At 38.9% G+C, this 19,137-nt stretch overlaps 2 protein-coding genes across 2 annotated transcripts; one reads left to right on the top strand and one right to left on the bottom strand.

The window, feature by feature from the left end:
• Positions 1 to 3,273: 3,273 nt before the first annotated feature.
• Positions 3,274 to 6,986, bottom strand: LOC141844867 (protein RETARDED ROOT GROWTH-LIKE-like). Its single transcript, XM_074732844.1, has 6 exons — positions 6,537 to 6,986; positions 6,317 to 6,431; positions 5,189 to 5,351; positions 4,138 to 4,286; positions 3,904 to 4,055; positions 3,274 to 3,391 (listed from the first exon to the last, which is right to left on the bottom strand). Exons 1-6 carry the CDS (start codon positions 6,965 to 6,967, stop codon positions 3,274 to 3,276), a joined length of 1,128 nt encoding a protein of 375 aa, XP_074588945.1. The 5' UTR covers positions 6,968 to 6,986.
• Positions 6,966 to 19,038, top strand: LOC141844866 (uncharacterized). Its single transcript, XM_074732843.1, has 6 exons — positions 6,966 to 6,999; positions 15,530 to 16,055; positions 16,424 to 16,904; positions 17,279 to 17,401; positions 18,159 to 18,387; positions 18,714 to 19,038. Coding segments are annotated over exons 1-6 (1,395 nt in total). The 3' UTR covers positions 18,716 to 19,038.
• The last annotated feature ends 99 nt before the right edge of the window (positions 19,039 to 19,137 follow it).

Here is a 19,137-nt window from a genome sequence, read left to right as displayed (position 1 = left end):
ATCAAATTACAGCAACTTCGAATGGTGAAGTTACCGAGGAGGGCATCTGATGCTCATGCCTCACTCATACCGAAAGTAAATCGAGAATCAAAGCGAATATTATCTCGATTTCATTAAAATTAACCACTATAATATATCTGCCACCGACTGTAATGTTCTGCACTTCTTGGGTAAGGAAAAAATAATAATCTATCATTTTAATGGTGTCATGCGAATTTTATTATTATTTATAAAAAATAAATTAAAAAATTATAGTTCATATCCTTACCTACTTTATTATAACGCCGCGTTGAAAAATTAATATCACCGAAATTACTCTTTTGCCATCGAACTTTTATGAGCAAATATTAAAATGACATCCTAATTCTTTAAAAATTTATAAAAGGCGTCTCTTTTTTAAAAAATTATTAAAATAATACTTCCTTTATAATTCAATTTACCAAATACTCTATGTATTATCATTTTCATCAAGGCAAAGATCATGGAAGATTTTTATTTTTGGAATCCTTTGTTTAATTTTGATTTTTTATCATAAGATACGTCATCTTTATATATAATTACCCAACTAATCTATACTATATTATTATCATTATTATCTCTTCCTTATATTTTTCATTTAAATCTTAAATCAAAGATACATTATAGTAGTTCTGATATCGTAACTAATTATAGCAGTTATGATTTTATAATTACCGTAACTATTAATATTAAGTAAACTTTAAGATGTCATAATTTTTATCTTGGATTGAACCACAAAATGCACAATATATCAAATCGAAGTTCATTCAGAGTTTTACATTTATTACCAGGTGTAACCCATAACAACCCAATTTTAAGCTCAAAAAACTTCGTTTAAAGAATTTTCAAAGGCTCCGAAGAATTTTAATCCTCTTTATTTAAAGTTATTTTCTATATTGTAGCAGCTAGTATCAAAGCTCTTATATCCGATGGATCGTCGTCATGATCGTGATCGTGGTGGTCATGACAGACAGGTTCCAACTGAGGAAGTCTCACATTGTGATCGTAGCACCCAAGATAAGATTCTTGATTTACAAACAAAAGTTACAAAGTTATCCCAGCGTCTAATGGTGCAAGATCTAAAAAATCGTAAGTTCTCTTATCCTAATTCTTCCACTTTTAAAAATTTTTATCACAATTACGAAAGCTATGTTCAAAAGAAGCGGTACCAAGATATTGGATTTCCAATTGATCTTTTCAAATTTTCTAGGACTAAGGAATTTATTAATTATCTTAACGAAGTGGAGAGAATTTTTTATTATGAGGAAGTGTTTGATCGTGTAAAAGTCAAACTGATCATCATCAACCTTACCAACCAAGCATCAATATGGTGGGAGCAATTGTAACGCTCACAAGACAGACAAGGTAAAGTTAAGATCACTGATTGGGAGAAGATGAAGAAGAAGATAAAGAATCACTTTCTTCTTTTCGGCTACACTCAGACTATGTTTCAACGACATCAAGTGTTGAGGTAGGATGCAAGATCGGTTAATGATTACATGGAATTTTACCAATTGATTGAAGGATTTGGGATCAACCACCTCGCCACCTACAACTTCAAGAGAACGTCAGCTCTGCATCGCCTCTACATCCCCCCTTCCTCCTACGGTGGCGAAGATAATTATGAAGATGCGGATCTCGATAATATCGAGTACGATCAGTCCTACTCTCTCGATTGTCCAATCACAGGAGGCGACGAAGATGGCGATAAGATCAAAATATTTGGTGATCCAGTTTATGGCGATGCTAACAAAGAGGAGATAGACTTAGATGAAGCATTGATCGAAAATCAGAAACCCACTTTGTCCAACAGTAATCAGTAGACTAGTTCATCTATCGATGAAGCCCTAATTTCCATTATCTCACCTTGCATTAATTCGGTGTCCCAATTTATTCATCATGATAAAGACGAGACTAAGTCAACTGACGAGCCAATATATGACGAGGATGAAATTGTCGATGAAATAGTCAGTGATCCTATTTTTATCTCGGCGTCGATGTTGGCAGGTTGCTCAATCAAGCCCTTGTCAATGCTTTCGGATGCGATGACCCTGCCACTACACTGGAGGCTTTTCCTTCAAAGAAAGCACCAAGCCCTATCCAAAACTTTATTGACTATTCAGATGAATTAGCTTCAACAGATATTATGCAACAGCAAACAGATTTATCCAAGGATATAAAAAATACAGATACTTCGATTGTATTAGAAAGAAATGAGCAAATGCAAACAGAGATTTCAACTATGGAACCAAAGAAATAGTAGATGATTTTGATTTAAATGAAGACATTCTTGTAGAAGAAGGAAATCAAGGGAAGCGAGCTATCACTTCAACAATATCCCCCTCTTCAGTACATATGTCTTGCCAATCTTTTTTCTCAAATTCCATGTCAACTAATTTATCAGCTTCAATTACTATAGCTGCTCCAATTTCTTTTTGACATCCTACGGAAGACAGTGGCGGATGTATTGAGGGGCCGGGGGGGGCCATGGCCCCCCCGGCCCACGTACGGCTTAGTAGAATAGTAGTTTTTTTTTTGTTTTTTTTTGCCGTTGCCGATTAGGATGAAAAAAAAAACCTAAACCCTTGGCTTCCTCCCTCGCTCGCCCGTCCGCCGAAGTGCCGAACTTTTTCCATCTCCGAAAGACCGAAACCTTTTCCTTCTTCCTCCTCTGCGCCCGCCGCCCGCCGGCCACGTTCTTCCTCCTCTTTTGCACTGCCGCTGCCGCCGCCGCATCTTCCTTTTCCTTCTCCTCTGCTCTTCTGCGACTGCCGCCGCCGCCGCATCTGCTTTCCTCCTTCTCTCCGTCGCCACCGCATCGTGTGGTTTGTGTCGGCGCCGCTGGGGCAGTAGATATCATCAATTGATCTTGTTGATGCCAGGTGATAAAACATTTCTAATTGATTTGTTCACCTCTGAAATCATATTGTTTTCATTTGCTCTATTTCATGTTGAAAAATTTGTGGGGAATTCCTACTTGAAATTGCAAACTTTTGTTCACATGCTAGTTTCAATGGACCAAGTTAAAGACCTAATATGGATCCATGATATCTGCACTCTAAGCAGAACCAGAAGTGCCCATCTGAAGAAAAAAATTATGCCATTTCTTTTGGGATACGAAATAACTTGCTGGGTCAAGAGGTAGCTTGAGTAGTCCAATAATTTCATGTAGTTTGTAGACTGAGAAATGCATGATAATGGAAGCAGAAGCTTTTCTGGTAAATCTTTAATAAAGAGTAAAGTGTTCGAAGGATTTTATAAATTGTGTCGAGATTTAAAATTAAGATTTTCAAATCTCTGTGATAGCTCATATTCGTCCCGAAGATACTCCCACACTTGTGCATAGTTAGCATTCTTCCAAGCAATATCTGAACTGCAGACATGAGAATCACATAAGTTCATACAAAAGAGTTTCAGGGTCAACATAAATATTTAGTCAGTGTGAAACTATTTGATAAGGCACAGCCAGGATTGCTCAGTGAATGTCCAGAGAGGTCCTGCAAATTTTCAAGCACTTAACAAAGCATTAATGGAAAATATTTCACATACAAACTGGAGTAACAAATGAAAGTCCGATATATAACAGCAGATATTAAAATTAAGCAAAACCATAGCACAGGATTTTGTGAATGAAATTCTGCAATTAATCTACGGACTCTGTTAACAATTCCAGGAAATAAAACTGACCACTTATCAACAAGAACCTGTGATTCAGCAAAAGAAATTTAAATTTCAAAGAAAGCATGGAACACAGCTAAAGATAAGAAGGAAACTCCACTAGATAGAAATATCAGAGATCTAATAGTAGAAAGTTGTAGATGGATTACTGCCAAAACTACATTAATGAACAACAGATGAATTGATGATTGGAAGTACAAACATTACCTCTCAAAAAGCCCAAGTTTGAGAATAACAGCAGTCAGATTTGAATTTGATTTCCACACCAACTGGAAAAGCTGATTCCGTTTCATAGTAGAAATTCCAGTCTTCTCCAAACCACGGTTGATTTCTGCAAACTCTGCCACCATTCCATCAACCTAACAAACATGAGGATATAAGTTTTCCATCAGAGCCGAAGAACTATGCATTTGAGATCCTGATTAATATCCTGCAACATACTTGATGAATGTAGTGATCTAAAGCAATACTTTGACTAAGAACTCTTCCTATGATCCGTATGCCATCCATGTTCAAAGTCTTCAGCACTATATAATCAAGTCCACCTTGCATCCAATTTTCAAGAGTTGGTTTCTCAACTATTGCAAAATCTGGAGCACCAAAAATTCAAAAAAAATAATAATAAGTTGAAAAGCTTTGCTTTCTTCAACTTCAACTTCATCGATAAATATAGTAAAAAAAAAAGAGAGCATGTCTATAACCTTAGTTGAAGAAAACAAGATTCATGTGATGGAGAGGATTTTGAGTCAATGCAAATAAAGAAGCAATAGAAAACTAGAAAGATGCTCAAATTTAGAGCTATACCATACAACTACCATGAGACTGTTATTCCTTTTATCTGGGAGTATGAATTCTGAATAAAATGACGCTTTCTAGCACAAATTATAATGCTTTAAAAAAAATGAGTAAAATTAGTGTACCATGTCAACTAAAGACAATGAAGAAAAACCAAGACAAATTTACACTAATAGCATATGAGCTCCAAGAATATATAGGGAATCTACTAAATTTACAACATGTATTCCATGCATACTTCTTGATCAAAAAGGAGGTAGAATATACGGCATATCCTTCTAGTCTTGATTTCTAAGAGTCCTTTGTCTTCACATTGCCAAAATTGAAACAACGAAAGTTGATAAATCAAAGTCAGATTTTCTTTTACACGTACTTACACTGTGCATATTGAACTCAGATATTCTGGTCACATTCTAATTTAAACCAATTTAAAATATTTGTAGTAAAAATGAGGGCATATGATGGACAAAAGTAGGATTTACATGTTAGTCCAGTTTTAATATTTTCTGACAGTGATCTATAACCTAATTTTCAACCGTACTGTGGTCTGTGGCACTCCACTAGTTCTGCTACATGTCATGCCTAAGATATATGCATTTAGGGAAGGTGTTCTGATTCCAATGTATGAAGAAAACAATGCATAAGTGGTGTTTTTGCCCTTAGAAAGGAAGCTAATAACCAACTTTTTAACACTTACCATCCTTTCTCATTTCTGGAAGCAAACCAGAAGCATGTTTTTCAACAATCTTCAGATACCCATCAACTTCATGATCAGAAACATTAAACAACACAACTGAACCATAATGAAACACTACCATATAATGGCAAGAACCTTGACTTGGAAAACCAGTGACCATAACCTGTTACATTAAAGAGGAGATTTAGATTTCATGAACCAAAACAGTGTATTAAGATTTCAATAATCAAAAAGTTCAATTATGGTCAAGGCACCTAAACGTAGCAAATAACAGCCGCAGTCACAGTGCATACATAATGCAGTAGCTCAGTTAACAGAAACATGTATGTCCATGGAATCTAGGTTCCTCATTCTACTCATGATACTACAATTTAATGGTTATAATGGAAATTCAAGAACCTAATTCTCATCAAGATCAATCTAATAATGAAATTTCCAAATGTCAAAAGCCTACAGATAAATGGGATCCACACATTTTCCACAATCCAAATGTTTTGAATGCCATCAATAGTTTTACAACCTTCGAAGTGGTAACCGGATTAGTTAGCAAACAAAATGGATAAAGGAAACATGATGCCATGATTTTGTATGTATTCCAACACTTTGAATGGATAAAATTCTATATTTAACTTTCTTCAAGGAGAGACTAATTACTTTTATATAGAGAAGGAATAAACAATTGCAAAAAAAAAAATCAGGAATTGCTTATTTGCTTTCAGTCATTTTTATAACTCTTCTAAACAGTTAGTAGGAGTTTAAATAGATGGAAATCACCCTACAACATCCGTCCAAATCACACACTTAGGAGAAGTATGAATATTAGTGTTTAACAGTAGAGAGGCATTACACGATCTGAATGTCAACTACATTGAATCCTAGTAACTGGACCTCCCAATTAAATATAATTACAAAGGACAATTAACACGCCTTGCTGCCTATAGCTGAAGCAAGGGTCTCAACGTTAAGCATACATTTCCCTTACTGAGTAGTCATCTACCAAGAAATGGTATCATAAAGAAGTTTTCGATATAACAGTTTAACCATGTCAAACAAGCGCTTGCTTACTAAGTTTCAACAGAATGAAAAAATTTATAAAAGAAACAAAAAATCAACAAAAAGAGTAACTACCTGAGGGTCGTCCTTGGCATCATAGTATCTGAGTACCAAGTAATTGGTGGCGCGAGAGGTAGGAGGGGAGACGACATTGAACGCGTTCTGGGCCTGCAAGCTCCTCAAGTCAATACTGCGATTCGATTCAACACCACCATCATCGAAACCATTTTTTTTTTTTTTAAACAAAAGGCATAAAATCGCAACCCCTATGTGAAAATGGAAGCGAATCTCGCACCTAGTGCAAAGGAAATAAGCCTTGACAGGGATAAAACGGCTCTTCTTCTCCTGCTGGGCCTGCGAGAGGCGGTCCTCCTGCTCCTCGTGGACGGTGCAAGGGGTAGGGGCCTGCTGATCCTCCCGCGACTCGACCTCGCGGTCGGAAGGGGTGGAGGAATAGTGCCGCGGGAAGGGATCGCCGACAGAAGTCGAAACAGCGGAAAGGAAGAGGAAAGTGGGACGGCGGGGGCGGACGAGAAAGAATGAGGCGGCAGCGGACAGGCCACGACCGGGGAGAAGAAAGGGGATTGGGATTTGGGAGGAACCGCGGCGGAGGACTCGGTAGGGAGAAGGGAAGTGGGGGGAAGGAGGAGGAGGAGGAGGAGGAGCGGAGTAAACGTGCAGAGTTCTGAGACGCCTGGCGAGGGCGGCGAGCTCCCAAATCGCCATGGCGGCGCTACATCAGAAGAGCGACCGGCTTGGTTTTGATGCGGATGCGAAGTAGAGCCGTCTAATTCGGCCCGTCGGAAAGTTCAAGTGGATTTCAGCCCGCGACACGTGGATTGAAAGTTTATTTTTTTAAAAAATTAAAAAAAATAAAAATTTTAATAATCTACCTTACTAAATCGTAATTCACATTTAAATCTATTTTTAATTTAATTTATTTTTTAAATAAAATAAAATAAAAATAAAAATTTTAATAATCTACCTTTAAATTAATAAAATTTTTAATTTAATCTATTTAAATTTAAAAATTTTAATAATTTTTTTTAATAAACTTATGGATTGATTCGTTTAATTCATAATTTATCTTCAATTATTAAATTAATAAATTGGCTATCATATCATATCTTGAATTTCTAATAAATTTATCTGCTCTATGGATCCGATTTGACAGCTTTAAAAAGGAGCGTTGAGTTTTTTTTTTTAATTTCCAAATTGTTATATCAATTTTAATCAAAATTATTACAATATAAAATAATTTTAATGGCAAAAGTTTAGTTAGGAATAGTTTGCATCATTTCTTATTATATATATTTATTTTTAGGTGGCACTGCTATTTTTTTATTTTACATTTATAATAATTTTTAATAAAGTATTCCTAAAGTTATGATATTATTGACATTTTCTCTATGTTTACATTTTAATAAAGTATTCCTAAACAGGCGTGTTTAATTGACTAAAATTATTACTTATCAAATTATTACATATGTAATATTGTTATATTAAAATATTATTTTTTTAACATTTAAAATCCCTTCAATTTAATCAAAGTTCACTTTAATTGGTCAAAAATACTTCTTAATTAAAATCACTCCAAGTTAATCAAATTTACTTTAATACTATTATAACTATCCTACAGAAAGTTCTATGGGAACAAGGGATTATGGACAAGACCATCCACCTAGAACTAGTATAGCCCCTTATACTTTATACTAATAACAATCCTTTATTAAGAATAATAGGAAAACGAAGGCCACCAGAAATGACCTTCTTTGGGAAAAATTCAATATTACTAAATATTACAGAATGTGACTTGCAACTCTATGATACATACTTAGAACAATGGATAGTTTCAGTAAAAAGAGATTACCAAGCTAAACATGAATTAGATATAGAAACAGGAGAAGCTATGATGAGAGTAGGGGAAAATTATTTAGGTGATGTAGCCAGAATTGCTTGGGAAGCTTATAAAGAAAAATTCCCAAAGGAAATAGCAAAAATAGCCTCACAAGGAAATAATATCTTAAATTTTTGTTATACTATTCATAGATTATTAACAGCAAGAGATGCCAATACAGGATTAGATATTAGACAAAGAGAAATCATGAGAGATCTTGATCAGTTACAGTTATTTAGTTGGAATTGGATAAAACCATTTTGCAATGATTTTATAGCCCTAACAACAGTGTCAGGTAATTATTGTAATCCAAAATTAGGAGAAAGGTTATTTAATAAGTTACCTGGAGATTTAGGAAAAGAAATACATAAAGCATGGACGGACATCAAAGTACCTCCTCAATATGATAACATAGGGGTACACATAATCTCAATATTAAAAGAGAAATATATATATATATATATATATATATATATATCAAAACGACTTGTACGCGACTCTAACGTGGTTGAGATTTTTCGTCGTCAACATGGCCGCGAAACAAAAATCGCAAAATCATGTTCTAACCCTAAATCTCCCATCCCGATCTCTTTATCATCGCCTCTCTCTCATCGATCTCTATCTATGGATATATATAAAATAACTTCTGACAAAGTAGCTACAATTTAATCAAATTGCACATTTTAGATAAAACTAATATATGTTTATAGTAATTTTGAATAAAATTACTACAACAATACCAAAATAAAGATTATTTTAAGATGGGAAATGGGATGCAATGCTAATTTTGTTTTTCAAAATAAAGCATCTTTTTAACGAAAACAAAACTATATGCACCATTTTGATATTTATACTCGTTGGCACTACAATTGTCAAAAAAAAAATCACAAATATAACTTGAGAGTGCTCATAAACCTTCAGAATCCAAAAACAAAAGCACATAAGATTCATCAACAAATTTAGAGAAGAAACTGATGCCATTAGATGGACAATTTACAAGCCTCAGGCCACCAGACTCTGCTGGCCAACCTCTCATGCATGATACTTATACATAACATGAGGTTAGGCCTAGTTCTTTGTAATAAGGGTCGAAGAGAGATCACTTAAGTGGGGCTAAAAGTGTGTAGATGAGAAGCATTGAGACGAGTACGATAGCTCCTACCAGAGTGAACTTTGGACTGGTCCATAGCTTGAGGTTAGAACTCTCAATTCGTTTTATGGGGTCTACTTCTTCTGACAATGGATAATCAGAACGCCTCGGATTCCAGCTCACATACTTGTTGGGGTTTAACTCTGAGAACATGGCTTTCTTTCCCTGCTTCCTAAATCTTGACCATGCCTTGTCCCAATCCGTAGACAACCTATCACCTGTTTACGATATAAAGGAAGTTACATCCGCAGGTGTTTGTTGAATTGCAACTATATGAAGATTATAAAATGAGTTCTTACATGTTAAAGTATGTCAAATGAGTATCAGCTATTCAGAATATTGGCACTTGAACTAAATTCTATGATAAGCACTTGCAAGGGAAACTTAGTGGAACAACTATATTTGTGTGGTTTTTGAACTTTGAAACATAAAATGTTTGTTACTTAAACCATTGTACAGTTCACTTGAACTGAATATAAACAGCTTTACCATGCCGCCAACCCTTTTCATTTTGTACCATCCCATTTAAATTTAGATAACCGAACTCATTCGAATGAGATGAAAAAATGAGTGCATTGGTTTAAGCAATATAACATAGCCATTAATGAACAATTACAGGTTATGCATGGCATAAATACCTGTCCGGTCTGTTCACCTATGAGAGTCCAACTCAGATTGCCTTTGTGGCCAAAAAAAGAAAGTGGCATTTGTACCTTTACCTTCGGGGTGATGTTCTAGCATCTAGTTAACTAAGATGATGGCACCCCTTACTCCAACTTAAGATCTCAGTTCAACAAAATCCATTTAGGCCTCGACCTTGAGTTCAGCACAAAGACAACTCAGTCTCGACAGCCCATCCTTCCCCATTCTCCTTTGAGTTCAGAGTGTTCCCAATCCACAAAATTCAAACAATTCATCGGCCAAGTTCCCCACAAAGGTATGAAACAGAGCTACACCTAATCTAGCTGGAAGGCTGAACATGCAAACTGAATACTGAATTCAATCAGATAAATGCAAACAAAATATATACGATAAGATTATTGTGGCAGAGTAATTGTGTAAACTAATTTGAGAAGTTGCAAATATAGTATCACTAAATTTACATGGAGGCTGAAAGAATTAATAGCAGCATAAATTGGTAACAAAAAATAGTGAATTCAGTATAAATCTAACTTAAAATAATTGATTTGGTCGAGATCAGGATGGGCTGACGATGGGTGGAAAGTACAAATAAGTCCGCGACACTTACAGAACGATGAGTCAACAGTGAGTAAGAGATTAACTCTTGCACAGGGATTAGGATGACCTCCGGACTTTTGATATTCTGTGCTCACGAGAAGAAGGTTGGAAGAGGGTCGAGGTTGACCTCAACGAGACCCCTCTAACGCTCAAGTCAAACCTTAAAAAAGAGAATAACAGATAGACAAAATTGCGTAGAATAACGTAGCTCTTGATGTTGACATTATTATCTTAAATAGGGGAGAAGAGTGGTGAAAAACCATCCCGCCCTGTCTTTTCCCAAAGGGCGCACCTGTATCATTGCCGTTTCTCTCCCACCTTTGTAACTGTCATCGTTGTGCTCGAGTTTGAGCTTTTAAAGTCTCTGACTCCCAAGCATACTTTGGCCTTGGGCTTTCAAACCCTTAGTTTCCGGGTACTCGGGCACTCAGGGGCCCAAATGATCAACGTTCGAGTACTTGGACGATAAGTGCTCGAGTGATGGCCGAACTTGGTGAATGACATGGCGCTTAGTAGCATTACCGTTCTATGGGTCCCACCTTTGGTGAAGGATATGGTGGTCGGTAACCTTGCGTTTCTTTTGGAAAGAGTGGGTCCAACCTTGGATATGGTGCTCGACACCATTGCATGACTTTTGGAAAGAGTGGGGCCCACCTTGGATAGGGTGGTCGACACCATTGCATGACTTTTGGAAAGAGTGGGTTCACCTTGATGAATGTCATTGTGTGCTCAGCAACATTGTCATTCCTTTAGTAAAAATGAATGTCATAGTATGCTCGGCAACCTTTGGAAAAAATGGATCGCACCTTAATGAATGTCATGGTGTTCTCGACAACGTTTGTATGTGAGAAAAAGAGAGAGAGAGAGAGAGGCAAGTGTGAAAGTGAAGTAAGTGTGCTTCTTCCATCTGGTTTCGGACCTCACAGATCCCCATCCTTGGGCGCTTGCTCCTCCTTCCCAATCCGCTCTTTTCCTTCATGATGAACGATGGTCAGATGGTCAGTCTTAGGTTGGAGGACTCAATCATGCTACCTTCGCTACAAGGGTTGTGGCTTCCAATTGCATAACCACAGGAAAAGTTGGTCTTGGCCTTGGATCTGTGGAATTGGTGGGATGAGGTCAGAGGTGGAGGACCTCATTATCCTTAAGCACTTCTGGCGATAGGCCGGAGTGGGACTGTGCTTGTTGCACCAAGGCCTACACTGCCCTTTCCGACTTCAAGGCAAAAATGGGTTGAGCTCCAACTCGATCTCGGGCAGTTGTTCGATCGCTACAAGCCACTTGGGCTTGGGCAGCTGTTCGAGCTGACAATCCACTCGGGCTTGGGCGTGGGGTATGTAAGATGTCAATGGTATCATAAGTCTCCCCTCCAAATCGAGTCAAGGAGTTGTAGCGTACGAGACTCAATTAGAGTGTTGTATTGAGGACAGTAAGATGACGAGGTGGCCTGAGTAGCTGAGTTAGTGTGAATACACCGACCTGAGTCAGGAGAGATAACCATATCAACCCCTTCCAAAAAGGGGAGGATATCACTGAATCGATTCTGTTCGAGACAGGAATAATTTAAGGTGACTTTGTTCCAGACAGAGGAAATTTTCTAAAAGTGACTTTGTCCTAGACGGAGAAAAATTTAAGTTGACTTTGTACCAGATAGAGAAAATTGTTAAAGGCGACTCCGTCCAAGATGAAAAATTTGAGGTGATTCTGTCCCAGATAAAGGAAATTGGTGAAGATGATTTTGTCCAAGATGAATGAAAATTTGAAACGACTCTATCCCAGACAGAGAAAATTATTGAAGGTGACTCTGTCCGAGATGGAGAAAAATTTAAGATGACTCTGCCTCAGATAGAGGAAATTGCTGAAGGCGAATTGCTTAAGAGATCTTTTGTATGGACCAACAACTCTTATAAGAGAACTTTTATAAGAAGAAAATTTAGGCTAACAAAGCTTTGCAACATATTTTTTAAGAGAAAATAGAAAAATCTTATACAATATCGGAAGTAAATAATGTTAGTGCAGGAAGCACTAGCAGATCAAACCTGAGTTTTGATTATGGAACTAGGATCAAGTTAAGTATGTGGTTTGGCTAACCAGGTTGAATTGAGCTTGCAGAAAACAGGTTAAGTCCTAGTGCTGCTAGGCATGAAGTCTTGGCAGAGTCAAAGTGCACCAGGCAGAAGTCTGGACTTGGTCAGGAGGACCAAGTTGCAGAAGGACTGGACTTGGTCAGGAGGACCAAGTTGCAGTAGAAGAATGGACTGATCAGGAGGATCAGTTGCATTTCAAGTCCTGGGGGGCAACGACAGAGCCGAGCACAAGTCCAACGGGTCAGGAGGACTCGGTTGGCATCAGGTAAATTCTCCCGAGGGAGTGGGTGAGGACGCGTTCCTACGAGGAACAGTAGGCGCCGGTCTAACCCAGGATCTCACCGGAGATCCGAAGTTAAGACTCGAAGTTGGTTCGGTGAACCGACTCGATCCTTTACATGTTATATTTGAGCTAACTTGTTGTGCAGGAAGGAAAAGCCCGACGAAAGCCAACTCCGGACGAAAAATCTGATTTTTCGGGTCTGGAGTCGACCCAGATGGGTTCTGGAGTCGACTCCAGCCGAATCAGCCTGAATCCGGAAGTCAGCGCGTCGAGTTTTCCGCCAGATCAGCCTGGAGTCGACTCAGGTGAGGTTTTGAGTCGACTCAGGGTCAAAAACTTATCGCCGCTGCCGCCACCGCGACTGGAGTCGACCCAGAACGTGATCAGAGTCGACTCAGGAGGGATAAGCGACGAAAGCGATCAAGTTTTATCTGCCACGCGTGCTGGAGTCGACCCAGATCTCCATCTGAGTCGACTCAGGTCGGCTATATAAGGAACCCGCGAGCAGCAGCCGATTCATTCCATTCCAAAGCCTCCAAACTCCGTTCCCGCGACTCCCGTGACTTCCAACTTCGACGTCGGTGCTGTGCCTGCTTCAAGCTACTGTTCCGAACACCGAGACGCCGAAATCAATCTCCGGGGAGCGAAAGTTTGGTAACGAAAACTTAAGTTGTAATTCAATATTGTTAATACTTTGTACTTAAGTTTTTGTAATCGGATTTTCGATATACTTGCTGCCGGAAAGGGGCAAGTATCTTAGTGGATTGCCCAACGTAAACGGTCAAGGACCGTGGGCCTTGGAGTAGCAGCGTTGCGCTGTGAACCAAGTAAAAACAAACGTGTCAATTCTTCTTTACTTTCTTTCTGTTTTTGCTTCCGCACTAATTGTTTAATCGCTTCCGTTTCCGCACTCAAAGTTTTTCGAAAAATCGAAAAGCGTGCAAACACGCTATTCACCCCCCCCTCTAGCGTGTTTTCGATCCTACAAATAACTTGACCCAAGACTATCGGGGATGAAAAGCATTCCATGGGCGACCAAGTTGCTTCCTTTGGAATCTTGTAAGTAGTAAGCTCCCGAGCTTTGCTTCCGGCATATCCTATAAGGTCCTTCCCAACGGGGCTCGAGCTTGTCGACCTCTCCCGCGGGTTGCACCTTCTTCCAGGTGGATGTACTTCTCGGCTCGCTTGAGCAGATCGTCATAATTAGTGGGAGGCTTCTTCAGAAGGGACTTAAAGAATTCTCCCTCCAATAACCCTTAAGAGAATATGCTAATGAAAATCTCTGAGTTAGCCGTAGGAACATCCAAAGTCACCTGATTGAAGTGTTGTATATACTCTCGTAAGGTTTCTTTATCTTGCTACTTTAGCAAGAAAAGACTGAGCGTGGTCTTGTGATATCATTTACTGCTGGCGAAATAATGTAAAATTATCATGTTGAATTCCTTAAAGGAGTGGACAGAGTTGGGCTTCAGCCTATTGAACCATCATTGTGCGGGGTCTGCAAGGGTGATGAGGAAGACCTGATACTTCACTTCCTCCGAATATTGGTGTAACAAAGCAGCGTTCTCAAATCAGCACAAATGGTCTTCTGGGTCGAAAGATCCGTTATATTCACTAATCTGCAGCGGTTGGAAGTGACTCGGCGGTTCCTCCGCTATGATGTCTTTAAAAAAGGAGGGTCACATCAGATTGATTTTTTCTTCTTTTTATCTTAGTACTTGACTCATCCTCTCCCTAGAATCTCCTAGAATGGTTTGTTATTAATTCTCTTTTGATTTAGTGGCAGGATACAAATGAGATCAAACTAGCATTTATATATGCTCATTCTTTTGCTAAATGAAACACGTAATAATTGGCTCTATACTCTTAATATTATTAGGCAATATGTCTAATATTATTTTTCAACAATGAAGAAACAAATGAAACAAATTAAATGCATACATATTATCAATTGCATTACTCTGAAAAGGTAATGAATATAAGAAAAAGGTTATTGCATGATAGTGGAGTAAGCAAGTCAATCAGTTCATGCTAAATAATGAGTAATTTCTCCAATAGAATCAAATCTAACTTGATGCAATCATGCAATGCTCATTTCTAGAGTCTCTAACTCAGCACACATTTTGGCCGATCTCAATTCTCTAAATCTTTCTATCTTTAAGAGAATATATAAACATGATTAGTTACGCATTGCTCAATTTTCCGATCATTATCCACTTCCTGAAATGATGAACATATTGCAACCAGCTAGCAGATATTGATAGATGAAGCAATTATACTTATGCGTTAAGCAAATAGGCATATTCTATCATGAATCTCATGTCATTATCGTTTGTTGCAGGCCCGGCTCTGGGCATAGGCGGGTGAGGCCTATGCCTAGGGCCCAATTTTAAAAGGGGCCCAAAAAATATATATATATTTAGGATTAATGGATGGTAAATTATTAAATCCGACCAGGAAAACCTCTGTCCCTTCACATTCTTTTTCGCCGTGTCCCGATCTCATCTCAAAAGACGCCCGATCTAGCTCTTCGGCTCTTCATCTCCCCTCTTATTCGCCTCTCCTGTTGACTGCGGATCGCCGGATTCCTCGGGGCAAGCGTTCTTCCTCCTGTTCACTGCGGATCGCTGAGATTTTCGCTTCTCCTGTTCGGCGTTCGGCGTTCTTCCTCCTGTTCACTGCGGATCGCTGAGATTTTCGCCGTTCCTCTCCTGTTCGGCGTTCGGCGTTCGGCGCGCTGAGATCCTCTCTCCTGTTCGACGTTCGGCGTTCGGCGTTCGGCGTCCCGCGCCTAATCCTCTCCTGTTCCACGTTCGGCGTTCTTCTTCGGGGCGAGCGGTAAGGGCCAAGGGGCTCCTCAGTCCTCACCACCAGTGGCAACTTACCCCATCTCTCCCGCCACCACCTCCCCCCAGCATCCGCCTCGTCTGCCTCCCCTTCCGCCCCACCGACCACGGCCTCCCCCCTGACGCAGACACCCCCTTCAACCTTGTCGTCCAGGACTCCCTCCCTGCTCCCAACCCCCTTCCGCGACTACCTCGCCACCCTCCTCGCCTCCGACTCTCCGCTGCAGCCACGCCGTCCAGGGCCGCCCTGCTCTGCCAAGGGGCCCTGCTCTGCCAAGGGGGCTTGATTCTCTTGCTCTTGCTGCTGATTGCGTACTGTTTAGGATACGGTAGTTTCTTATTTTTCCTTTTCTTTCTTTCAGTATTATTGTTGCTGAGATTTAGCCTTTAATTAATAATTTTTTTATGTTTAATTCAGCTGTTCTACGAGTCCTTTATGAATCATTCGAGGGGCAATGGATCGTTTCTGACAAAATGGACTACCAAGGTAAATTACTTCGAAGGGCAGTGCATCTCAAAAAACAAGAAAATTTAATTTTATATAAAAAATTTATTTTTAAAATTAATATTTTAATTTATTTTTAAAAAAAATTAAACCTACCATTGTCGGTCTCAAGTCCAAATAAAAAAGGATGAGAGAAAATTTTTTAAAATAATAACAATCATTTTTTTAAAAAAAGATTGCCTAGGGCCCTTCGTAGGCTTGAGCCGCCCCTGGATGAGGAGGAGGAGGAGCACCGCTTTCCTCCGCCTGGATACTATCCACCAGCTCCCGATCAGCCCTACTTCGGCGGTCCCCCTTATCCACCGGTCGTGCAGCACGTGTCTCACGAGGGCGGACATGGATACGGTCCGACACCTCCCATCTACCCTCCCCCTCCTGGATCATACGGCGAGAGGAGTTACAGCGGCGACCCCCCTCACCACGGCCCTCCGCCTCCCATATACCCTCCCGTTCCGGCTCCTGGGCACCATCACCATGGTCTCCCGCACTTTCCCGGTATTCACCACGTGAGCCACCACAGTGGGGAAGAAGGGGCGCCGTCGTCGCATGGGCAGCCGACGGTGAGGATCTACACCAAGGCGGAGCCGAACTTTTCTCTCTCCATCAGAGATGGGAAGGTTATCCTCGCCCGCAACAATCCCGCGGACCCTTACCAGGCAAGTTATGGCACGTCGATATGATCTTAATTTTCTCCGCTCCTTTTTTATTTTTCTTATTTGCTTTTGAGTGGAAGAGGAATCATCTCATGTCTCCAACTGGATTTTTTCCCTCTAAAAAGTAAATCTTGATCTTACAGTTCGTATCCTTTGCTTTTCTTTTCTTCATTCGTATTTTCCCTCTGCTGTTGCCTCTGATTTCAATTGAGTGGTTTATTGGGGAAAAGTAAAAAAGTTTAAACTTTTGTTGTGGTGGATTTTCGAAATTATCTGGTTATTGTGAAAGCTTTCATCTTTGAATTCATTCATTGTTCTTGGTAAAGTAATATTAATTTTGGATTCCTTTTGCTCACCTATTTATTTTTGGATGTCAGCACTGGATCAGAGACTTAAGGTACAGTACCAAGGTGAAGGATGAAGAAGGCTTCCCAAGTTTTTCTCTGATTAACAAGGTTACGGGGGAAGCTATCAAACACTCTATTGGAGCAACCCATCCTGTGAGTTATTTATCCACACAAATCTGAATCTTGTTTATCTTACAAAGTTACTCTGTACTATACTTCATTAACAGTTTATACTTTCTTTTTCTTTATTAACCATCTATTCATCTTTCTACATTTTGGTCAGCAATAATGGGCATCCTAGACACTGTAATGATCTACAATCTGCTCGCTCAAACATTAATGCTTTAACAGCCGCAAGTTGTAACTTCAACTGTTTTGCATACTTGATATGTTTAAAATGTGTGAAAATTCATGACATATTGATGTCTCTGATTGCAGTTATGATTTTTTTTTTTTCATCTTAGAACGACTTAGGATCGGGTATAGCATGTCACTAATAACATTGTTGATGCTTTTGACCTATGAACAACTTTTCTAGGATCAGATATATCATATCTTGGTACTGATAATTTTAGTCAAATAATTACTTAGGTTCAGGTGTTATTAAGCTGTGCTAGTCTCACAAAAATTTGAATGGTATTCATAAGTGCTTAAGATTTACATCAAGGATTAACTCAAATTTTATTTCTTTACATCAGTACTTGACTGATGTTCAACATAAATCTTCTTTTTATATATTATAGATGATATTCAAAATAAATCTTCTTTTATTAGCTATTTGTAGGTGTTCAACATCTTCTTTTATATATTATTTGTAGATGATATTCAAAATAAACTCTCCTCTAGTCTCTCACTGTTCCATTATTGTTCGATCCTATTTACTGTTTTTTCCCCCAAATATCTCGTGCAGGTTAGGTTGATTCCGTATAATGCCAACTATCTAGATGAGTCAGTTCTGTGGGCTGAGAGCAAGGACTTGGGTGATGGCTTCCGATGCATAAGGATGGTAAACAATATTCGCTTGAATTTTGATGCCTTTCATGGCGACAAAAATCACGGAGGCGTAAAAGATGGAACTATTCTTGTTCTATGGGAGTGGCTGAAGGGAGATAACCAAAGGTGGAAGATTGTTCCTCACTGTAAGGCCCTTTAAAAACTTCTGGCCCTTTCAGTAAATTGGAAATAAGAGGCATTTTAAGAAACAAATATCTTAATCCTGTGTTCCCATTTAATTATCACTTTCCTACTTTTCACTTCTGAAAGGCCCCTTCCTATTGCACTGCTTAGAATGTTTTTCTTGTTGAACATCATGAATGAACTTGATATCAGTTCAAATTTGTATAATTCTTTATAGAATGTCTTTCTTGTATAATTCTTTATAGTCTAATGCACATCGCATTCCTTCTTTATTAATTATTATTACCTCCTGTTGTTCATTATCTTACATTCGTTATTTTGTTCACAGGAAATATTCGGAGATCTTCTGGGGCTCTGAATTCATGTCTGGTGGTTCTTGATTGTATCATGCTATTCAGAATATTCCTTAGCTTTCATGCGTGTAGTCTCCAGTCTCCAGTCTCCAGTCTCGCAGCATGAGCAGATATTTCTGGTTAGGCCATTGTGTTCAGGCCTTGTGTTTTACCTTTACATTTTCATGCTATCTCAACATCAGCAAACCCTGCCAGTCTTCTGGTGTTTAGATGTGCTGTCAGTTGTATCAGTATTATAATTGGATTACAAGGACTTATCGTGAAATCGAATAAATTTTATGAAATCAAGAATATTGTCGATATGATTCTTAATATCACTTGGACAGATAGCGTGTCATTACTGATGCAGACATATGGTTTTCGTTTTTGTTCTTTTTCAACTCCAGTTGTTTTAGAATA

This window comes from Curcuma longa, chromosome 14, assembly GCF_044706935.1.
Source record: "Curcuma longa cultivar G26 ecotype Majalengka, Jawa Barat chromosome 14, ITB_CL_G26_1.1, whole genome shotgun sequence".
In the NCBI taxonomy this organism is placed as follows: Eukaryota; Viridiplantae; Streptophyta; class Magnoliopsida; order Zingiberales; family Zingiberaceae; genus Curcuma; species Curcuma longa.
This window is presented reverse-complemented; position numbering and strand designations above follow the sequence as displayed.

What these genes read in the sequence shown, in the direction of transcription:
- LOC141844866 (XM_074732843.1), top strand. Translation starts at nt 6,966, where the DNA reads ATGGCGGCGCTACATCAGAAGAGCGACCGGCTTG. An exon ending in TCAGAAGAGCGACCGGCTTG is followed by an intron (nt 7,000 to 15,529) that starts GTTTTGATGCGG and finishes CGGATCGCTGAG; the next exon opens with ATTTTCGCTTCTCCTGTTCG. An exon ending in TTGCTCTTGCTGCTGATTGC is followed by an intron (nt 16,056 to 16,423) that starts GTACTGTTTAGG and finishes TTTTAAAAAAAG; the next exon opens with ATTGCCTAGGGCCCTTCGTA.
- LOC141844867 (XM_074732844.1), bottom strand. Translation starts at nt 6,967, where the DNA reads ATGGCGATTTGGGAGCTCGCCGCCCTCGCCAGGCGTCTCAGAACTCTG. An exon ending in GCTTATTTCCTTTGCACTAG is followed by an intron (nt 6,432 to 6,536) that starts GTGCGAGATTCG and finishes ATCGAATCGCAG; the next exon opens with TATTGACTTGAGGAGCTTGC. An exon ending in TCCAGAAATGAGAAAGGATG is followed by an intron (nt 4,287 to 5,188) that starts GTAAGTGTTAAA and finishes TTGGTGCTCCAG; the next exon opens with ATTTTGCAATAGTTGAGAAA.